The sequence below is a fragment of the Cyprinus carpio genome, chromosome A8 (assembly GCF_018340385.1).
Source record: "Cyprinus carpio isolate SPL01 chromosome A8, ASM1834038v1, whole genome shotgun sequence".
NCBI lineage: Eukaryota > Metazoa > Chordata > Actinopteri > Cypriniformes > Cyprinidae > Cyprinus > Cyprinus carpio.
This window is the reverse complement of record NC_056579.1, coordinates 12,462,463-12,472,102: the sequence shown is the minus strand read 5'-3', so window position 1 is coordinate 12,472,102 and position 9,640 is coordinate 12,462,463. Positions and strand designations below refer to the sequence as shown.

At 35.3% G+C, this 9,640-nt stretch overlaps 1 protein-coding gene and 1 pseudogene across 3 annotated transcripts; both read right to left on the bottom strand.

Moving 5' to 3' along the window:
- Positions 1–148: 148 nt before the first annotated feature.
- LOC122145922 (otolith matrix protein OMM-64-like) lies at positions 149–7,455 on the bottom strand. 3 transcript variants are annotated; one of them, XM_042762282.1, is made up of 9 exons: positions 7,280–7,443; positions 6,970–7,053; positions 5,082–6,848; positions 4,886–4,952; positions 4,390–4,763; positions 1,152–1,227; positions 1,024–1,078; positions 818–937; positions 149–665 (listed from the first exon to the last, which is right to left on the bottom strand). In XM_042762282.1, the coding sequence occupies exons 3-9, from the start codon at positions 6,763–6,765 to the stop codon at positions 519–521; spliced, it is 2,523 nt and encodes an 840-aa protein (XP_042618216.1). In that variant the 5' UTR covers positions 6,766–6,848; positions 6,970–7,053; positions 7,280–7,443; the 3' UTR covers positions 149–518. The 3 variants fall into 3 exon arrangements, with proteins under 3 accessions (XP_042618216.1, XP_042618215.1, XP_042618214.1); XM_042762281.1 differs by lacking the exon at positions 6,970–7,053 and having other exon boundaries at positions 1,152–1,224; positions 7,280–7,455; XM_042762280.1 differs by lacking the exon at positions 6,970–7,053 and having other exon boundaries at positions 7,280–7,454.
- A 774-nt stretch (positions 7,456–8,229) lies between these two features.
- On the bottom strand, positions 8,230–9,449 carry LOC122145996 (annotated as a pseudogene).
- Between the last annotated feature and the right edge of the window lie 191 nt (positions 9,450–9,640).

Genomic DNA, 9,640 nt, shown 5'->3' with positions numbered 1-9,640 from the left:
ATCAGACCTAAAAATACATTAAATGCATGGCATGTTTATGGAATATAGCTTGTTGACAACCTAATAGGATGACAAATGAGATTAGAAAGAAATGGCAATGAAAGAAAGTACCTTAAACTGCAGTCAGATATAGTCAAGGATAAAAGAATTGAAAAGGTATCAAAAGTTTTTATTTGTTTTGTTTTTTATGTCAGTTTTACTCTGAAAGCACTTGTTTGTACAGGTTTCCTGTAGGGCCCAGAGACCACATACATCTGTATCACTTTTCCTAGTAAAAAGGAGAAAGATTAATCTATCTATATGTGGTTTACATAAGAAAACAGGGATAACCATCATGTTAAAAGACAAACATTTTTCAAAGCTGTATTTCAAAGCACTGTTTAAACATTACAATATTAGGTTGCATTCAGTAAGGAAATAAAGTTGGTCTTATCTCAATCTGCTGGTTTGTCTGTTTCATGAGATTTTGCATGGCCTTGTGCAATGGTTTCATTATCATACTTGCGAGGTCTTGATATTTATTTTGGGTTTTGAATCATGTTGAATATCCAAGATCCATGTGAATTCAGTAGCCAGTCCAGGGTGTCTGTGGCCCACCAGTAAGACAGCACACCCACCGCCGTCGCTAGACTCACTGCTAACACTGACTGCAGCAGGACAAGACACTATCGAGAGATCAAAACAGAGTTCGGTCAGAGTCTGAACTGTTAGGTTAGATTATTGGCTTTATTACTAATGACTTTAATGCTGTTGTGCTTGAGGCTGATACATTAACTTGAATAGTTTTTTTGTAAATTTTGAGCCAATTAATATTTACCTTATTTCTTTTGGGTTGCTCCTTCAGATTCTTGTCTGCCTTTTGTAACCCCTTTGGTAAGACTTTGTACCTTGCTGTGTACAAGCGTCTCTCAGTTGGTTCATCAGAATCACTTTGGTCCTGAAACATGTGGATAGCAGTAATACAATGATCAGTTACTATTATTTGATCATTTTGTTGTATCCTTGATGATCTGATGTTCTCACCTCAGTCTTCAGGATGCTGGCAGTGTCATCTTCTGTGTTTGACTCCTGTTCACTGCTGCAGGACAATATAACATGCAAACTTACACATCTGAAAAATGATATTTGAAGCTGAATGAAATCCATCTTACCTATCATTATCTTCCTCATTTTGAGAAGGTTGTTGGTGAAACCTTAACATAACTTTGTGGGTCCCGTCTGTTACTGCTGAGAGAAATGTACACGTATATTACACGTATATTACTATTACTATATACTAACGTCATGCCCTAACATTTTAGCTACAAAAACAATTTTCCCAGCAATACACTGGGATTTTCTATTTTTTATAGGGGAACTGAAAGTGTGTATACATTTAAATGTATATATACACTACCGATCAGTAAGACTTATAATGTTTTTTAAAGAAGTCTCTTGTACTCATCAAGGCTTCATTTATTTGATCAAAAATACTGAAAAAAACAGTAATCTTGCAAAATGTTATTACAATATACAATAATGGTTTTTATTTTAATATATTTTAAAATATAATTGATTTCTGTGATGCTAAGCTGAATTTCCATCAGCCATTACTCCAGTCTAAAGCGTCACATGATCCTTCAGAAATCATTCTAATATGCTGATTCATTATTAGAATTATCAATGTTGGCAACAGTTGTGATGGCAAATTTTTTTATACTTATAAATATACTTTTTTTCAGGATTCTCTGAAAAATAAAAAGTTAAAATAAACAGCATTTCTTCAAAATATAAATCTTTTCTAACAATATAAATCTTTACTATCAAAGAATCCTGAAAAAAGTATCACAGGTTCCAAAAAATATTAAGAAGCACAACAGTTTCCAGCACTGATAATAAATCAGCATATTAAAATGATTTCTGAATGATGATGTGACACTGAAGAATGGAGTAATGAAGCTGAAAATTCAACATTGCATCACAAGAATAAATTAGATTTTAATGTATATTAAAATAGAAAAACATATTTTATATCATAATAATATTTCACAATGATACATTTTTTTCCTGTATTTTTGATCAAATAAATGCAGCATTGATGAGCACAAGAAACTTCCTTAAAAAACATTTGATACCAAACATTTGAACGGTAGTATCTATCTATCTATCTATCTATCTATCTATCTATCTATCTATCTATCTATCTATCTATAGGCTACCCCTTCATTTTTTTTCATGTTTTTATGTCGCAGCCATATGTTAAACTGCTTTAAATAACTTTTTTACTACATCAATCTAGACTCCATACACCATAATGACAAATCAAAAAACAGATTTGTGACAACTTTGCAAATTTATTACAATTCGAAAACTGAAATAAGTACAGTGCATAAGTATTCATACCCTTAATGTAGTACTTAACTGAAGCACCTTTACAGTCTCAAGTCGTTTTGGTATGATGCGACAAGCTTTGCAGATCTGAATTTGGCAATTATCTGCCATTATTCTTCTCACCTCTACACCTCTCAAGCTCTGTCAGGTTTAAAAAAAAGACCTCAATCATGGAGGCTAAGGATGTGTGCATTCAAAAGCGGAAAAGATTGTGTGTATTCAAGTACAGGCATGGATCTTCCAAACAAAAAATATGCCTCTTTTATATTAGTTTGCACAGTCACCACAGCTAATGCAGTATCAAATGCACTATACCTTACAACTATAATTTTGACTCATGAGATATTTATTTATTTATTTATTAGCATTGTCTTTTCCTGAAATGTGTTATGAGACTTATGAAAACAAGTAGTTAATCAGGGTATGTGTTCGTAGTAAGCATTTTAAATTGAAAGGTTTGGTTGGAGAAAATAATTTCAGCCCAAGAAAAAGTCAGCAAAAAGCTGAGCATGTCTTACAGGTACTTCTTCTCTATTACATTTCTCATCTTTAGGATAGAAAGATTAATTAATTTAACAGGTTGGATGGGGGCAGACGCATATTTTCAGGTTTCTCCAGAAATATTTGATTGGGTGCAAGCTCAGGCTGTGGCTGGGCCACTCAAGGACATTCACAGAGTTGTCTATAAACCCCTCTTGCTGTGTGCTTTTGCTTATTTTCCTGTTGGAAGATGAACCTTCTGCTCAGTCTGAGATTCTGAATGTTCTGGACTGGGTTTCCATTAAGGCTATCTCAATATTTTGGTGCATTGAGTTTTCCTTCTACTTTGATGAGTCCCTCAGTCCCTGCTGCTGAAAAACAGCCCCACAGCATGAGGCTGCTACCAGCACACTTAACTTTTGGGATGCTACTCTGCAGGTGATGAGCAGTGCCTGGTTTCCTCCAAACATGATGCTTGGAATTGCGGTTCATCAGACCATAGAATCTTGTTTCACACAATTTGAGAGTTCTTTAGGTGCTTTCTTGCAAAGTTTGGTCACACCGAATTGGTGAAGTTTTGTAGTGATTTTTGTCCTTCTGTAAGTTTCTCTCATCTCCATATATGATCATAGAGCTCAACTAGAGTGACCATCAGGATCTTGGTCACCACACTAACCAAAGCCCTTCTCCATCGATTGCTCAGTTTGGCCATGAGGCCAGCTCTAGGCTTGACACAATCCTGTCTCTGAGCTATACAGGCAGTTCTTTTGACCTCAAGGCTTGGTTTTTGCTCTGATATGCATTTTCAGCTGTTAGAACTTTTATTGAGAGGTGTGTGCCTTTCCAAATCATACCCATTCAAATGAATTTGTCACAGGTTAACACCAGTCAAAGTGTTGTAACATCTACAAGCAATCTGAATGCTCCTGAGCGAAATATCAACTGTCCCAGAAGAGGGTATGAATACTTATGCAATGTACTTATTTCAGTTTTTGAATTTAAATAAATTTGTAAAGTTGTCACAAATCTGTTTTTTGCTTTGTCATTATGGTGTATGGAGTGTAGATTGATGTGGAAAAAAGTTATTTAAAGCAGTTTAACATACGACTGCAACATAAGAATTTTTTTCAAAAACATGAAAAATAATGAAGGGGTATAAACACTTTTTATAGGCACTGTGTGTGGGTGTGGGTGTGTGTGTGTGTGTGTGTTTTTGTATATATATATATATATATGAACATACACACAGCCTCCAGTCTTCAATATGCTGATTAGGGGCTCATTTCTTATGATCATCAATGTTGAAAATAGTTAAACTGCTTAATTTTATTGTGATAATCATGATATATTTTTTCAGGATTCTGAAAGAACAGAATTTATTTGAATTTGAAATCTCTTTGTAGTACTATAAATGTATATACTGTCTCTTTTTATCAGTTTAATGCATCCTTGCTGAATAAAATATAAAATAAATAAAACTACCCAAACTATTGAACAGCAGTGTAATTTCCATAGAAACATGAAAATTTCAGCACTTACCCTCATTTTGCTCCTCTTTAAAAGACTCTCCATGATATCTGTTACATGCTTCAATTCTCGCTTGTTCCTGCTCCATATCCCTCTCTATTTCAATTTTCAGCTTCTCCAAGAAATCAACATCATCATCACCATCACAGATCACCTTACTTGAATTAATTTTAAAGAACTCTTCTTCTTCATTTATATCACGGTCATAATCATCAAGCTTCATGTTGTCCTCATCCATCAGAAAGGTGCTGATATTTTCTCTGATGTCTGAAACTTCTGAGGGTTCACGGCTGTCTTCCTCGTTGCTTTGGTCTTGTTTGACTGAACTGGACTCTGGAGGATGCAACTCACTGATGCAACGCTTTGTGCTCAGTTCCTCTTCACTGCTGTGTTGATATATCACATGCAAATCAAATTTACGAGCTTGTATGCTGCTCTATAGTATAAGATGTGTATGTAACACAAAACAATTTACTTTTGAAGTGTCAAATGTTGAAATCCGTCTTACCTGTAACTATCCTCCTCATACTGAGAGGATTCCGGCTCCAAACAAAATTTCACTTTGTGGCTTCTCGCTGTTGTTGTTGGGAAAGAATTTACCAAATTTTAAAACTGTCCAAATAAAAAATGTGATAAAATTATTATTATTATTATTATTATTATTTGTATTAGGATGTTAAGATGGTTCACAAATGAGCATTTACCCTTGTTTTCCTCTCCTTCGACAGGCTCATAATATCTGTTAAATGCTTCAATTCTTGCCTTTTCTTTCTCCCAGTCCCTCTCGGTCTCCTCTCCATCATTCTCCAACTCTTCCAGGAAATTCTCCTCTTCATCACAGATCACCTCTTCTTCATTAATGTCCCATTCATATTCATCAAGCTTCAAGTTGTCCTGGGACCAAAACATCTCAGGTAAAAAAGTGTTGATATTTTCTCCAATGTCTGAAACTTCTGAATGTTCACTCTTATGTTCTTGGTTGTTCTGGTCTGTTTTCACTGAAACAGACTCTGATGGATGTGACTCACCATCACTTATGTTTTCAGACAAATCAATTTCAGTAGAACATTTCATTACAGTTCCATGAGATGCTGGAATGCTTGATAAACCTTCTACACCACACATCTCTGGTTTCTGACTATCTTTGACCACCCCATCCACTACTTCATGCTCAATACTGTGCCAGTCTGAAGCAAAGTCCATTGCGAAGGTGTGCTCTTGTTTCTGGAGAGGTGTGTTTTTGTCCTCTGAGACTGTATGTGAAATGAATTCAGGTATATCTTCTGGGTTCAGGTATCTCTTCTTAGGTATATCATAGTCGGGCTGTTCACTCATGTAGCATTCACTGGAATTGGATTGGAAATTCTTAGAGAATCCAAAATCAGAACTTTCCCCAATGTTTGAAATCTCACGGTGATATCCAGCATCTCTAAAACTGCCCTGCTTTGTCTGGAACAATATGCCATCGTCCGATTTTCCAGTTGTTGCCTCCACATACAGATCCTCATTCTTGACATAAGTGAACATGTCTGCAGGATCCAAACATTCACCCTTCTTTTGGACATCATCATCTTCCCTTGAAGTTACAACACTGTAAGTCAGTAGAGGTTCTTCTAGGTTCTTCGTCTCATAGGAACAACCTAGGCCTACAGCCTGCTCCTCAACTAGATTGCTGTCTGTGTGATTGGGTTGTCCACCCTCATGACCTTCACTGCTGTCCCCACTGTCACTTTGAGACAGATCAGAGGAATACTCTGCTAAACCTTCTTCGTCTCTCTCATCATCCTCAAGATCTTCTTCTGTAAACTCGTTCATCTCATCCCCAGATTGGACCTCCACTGATTCTACTTTCCAATCTTGCCATGTTGACTGTATGGCACTAAAATGATTGAGCTGCTTATCATCTGGTGAATGCTGAAGTACATGTTCCTCAGTGCTATCAGGCTCCATTCTTTCCTCTTTTGACGCTGAGCTTTCATTTTCAGTTTTATCCACCATCTGGTAGGACAGCAGATGAGATGTGGTCTCCTCTTGAGTCCTTGTGCTCGTTGTTTCCAGACCATAGTGAGTTCCTTTCGGAAGAACCATTTCCAGCACACTGACATCTTCATCTTCATGGATATCTTCATGTATCTCAAATGCATTCTCTCTGCAGTCATCTTCATGCAAGCTTAATTGCTGGTTTCGGGTTTGTGTTTTATTTTCGACTGGATCGTTGTCATCCCATGAACCACAAAGCGTAGATCCTGCCTTCATGCTTTGTTCATCTAAAGAGAAGTTCCTATTGTTCTCAAAACAATGCTTAGTTTCCTCTTCCCTATTTGTCCACTCTAAATCTACATCAGAATCAGATCCACTGGATTCTCTGTGACTGTTATCCTCCTCCATGCCTGGCTCATTTTGAGGTGCATTAACGCCGTGAGCTGTTGCTGTGTCGTCATCAAAATTTAGATTCTCAAAGTTTGTCTCAGCTTTATATATATATATATTTTTTTTTAAAAAAAGGAGAAATACACACATCAGTACTAATTACACTGTTAGAAAAAGAACTGTAGAAAAACAGATAATATCCTGGCAGAAAATTACCAGTACCTTTTCTGTTAAGTTTACGGACATTTCCTTCAACTTTAAAACACAACACAATGCAATGCGCAATTCAAAATATGGAAAAAACACCTGTGAAAAATCAATACAGAAAATTCCTTCATTTTAACATTGAATATTGGGCCATATTTCTATGGACTTTTCTTAGTGTGTGTTGTTAATTAGGTAACATTTTATTCCTCAAGTCAGAATATTTATGGAATACCACGGTTTAGCAGTGAGATCATATGATATGCACAATTGACTACAATTTTTTTCCTGCTTCATTAAATAAAAAAATGTTATACAAAAATCTTACCTGGGAATGCATCCAGCAGAAAATCAGCAATGTTTTGCTCCATCTTGTTTTTGACACAACAGGAGGTGTAAAGTATTTAATTTCATCCCATACAGACAAAATCAGTTTCAAACATGACATACACTCTAAATGTTTTACCACTTGACAAAATGAGAGTGTGTGTTGCGTACCGCTTCGTGACATAGCTGCTTCCTGTTCAAACAGGGTCATGACAACAAGAACATCAACACAAACAACACAAAACTTAAGTTACTAAAAAAAATATAAAAAAACAGCTACATGAACATGCAATTTAAACCAACATTGTTAAATATAAATATCAAAAGTTAACCTATCAAATATGTCAAGTTATGTTTGCTTGATTAATTAATTACATATTACTTTTGTCTGTGTGTGTGTTTGTGTGTGTGTGACATTTTCTAGGCTGTGGTTTGAGAAGCACAACCACATCATGTCTCCTCTAAACTGATGCATCCTTTGCATGAGTAACACAGTAATTTTATTCATAACGCTGCCGTCTTTCCATCAGACCATGCAAAATGCTTTTAAAATTAGCAAGATGCTCTGTGTCCATTCTAAGAGGTTTCTTTTTAGTGAGCCACTGTAGTGCTGAGAATTTTAATCGATTTAATTTTGTGAATTATTTAGTTACATGAAAGAATGAAAGAACATAAGAGCATAGCTTCTACTCCTCTTGATCTAAACAGTGTAAGGGACTGAGAAAATGTGAGCTGATTTAAATGAGAAAAAACCTCTCCCTTTCATATATATATATATATATATATATATATATATATATATATATATATATATATATATATATATATATATATATATATATATATATATATAGCAAATTATATATATATATATATATATATATATATATGCATGCAAATTTTGTGGCTTTTAGTCCAGGTCTGTTATACAATTTCATGTAATTGTGGACATTGTGTTTATTTTTTAATCTTCACTATTAGCAACTTTTATTGATACTATTATTGATACTTTGTAGGTTATATTCACAGATATCTATTATTTCACAGTTCATGGCGCAGAAGGTAGCGATGATTTGCTTTCAAATCCACCTCTACAGGATAGTGGTCACTGACTTCCAAAGCCTAGGTGCAAAACAAAAAAGAAAGAAAGAAATCTTTGAGTATTTTTTACTCTTTTTTTATTATTAACTTGTTGTTTAAATTGTTTTGCAATACTGTTTACTGTACCTCTTCCTCAGATAGACTGAATTATTTTTTGAAGTTGAATGGTTGAGCAGATTCCGGAACTATTCCAGAAATTAGTTCTTTGCCATGAATAATAATCCTTAAAGGGGTTTGAAACTGGTAACTGCAGTTTAGGCAGAGAATGCTGTAGAGTGCTGCAGGAATGAGTCCTAAATAAGCAACTTCACTAGTCCACTTTTAAAACCTCTTTGTGTTTATAATCACACTCTTGTAAACTATTCTCACTCAAACTTGTAGATGGTGTTGGTGTTGAAGTCATGTGATTGTGGTGTAGTTCGTTTATAGCCTAACTTTAGCTTTTTACTTCCGGTGCCTGTATTTAGGCCTAACAATTTCATAAAGGTTGTGTTAATTTCTGAACATTTTCTAGGAAACTGGTGTAATGGTAACTTCTGGTTTGGCCTTCAAAATGATGTCATCCTTGTAGCACTCTTGTTCCTCTGGTGACTGATGCTGGTTTGCTAAGAAATTAAGAGCTGTCATAAGTGCAGCATGTTTTTTCACACACTGTAGTGTCTTGTTCATCTCTAATCAACCAGTGGAACTTTGGGTCACTCCTGAGACACACGTTTTTCAGTCCTTTATTGGTAACATAGCTGCAAGCTGCATTTAAGTCCCCCAGAAACATCACATTCTAGATAAGAAATGTAAATAAAAAATGATGTACAATCCAGGAATGAATATGCAATCTATTGTTCTATCTAGTAAAACATATCTGTATATTAATGAATTTGATGTACCTCAGTTTTCCATTTGTTCCTGACTTTTTGGAAGACCTCATACAGTGCCTCCATTTCTTTCATTGTGATCTTAGGACAAGTGTGCTGACCAATGAGGGCAAAGTACTTCACCACTGTAAGATAATACAACCACTCAGATTCAATATGATTGTATCTGAGAGAATTGTTGTGCTGAAATGTGCGATTTTATTTCCTGTTTTCCATTTCCATTTCCATTTAATCATTTAGCAGACGCTTTTATCCAAAGCGACTTACAAATGAGAACAATAGAAGCAATGAGACCAACGAGAGAACAACAACAGTATACAAGTGCCATGAGAAGTCTCGGTTAGTCTAGCACAGAACTCATAGCAAGGTTTTTTTTTCTCCTTCCCAAG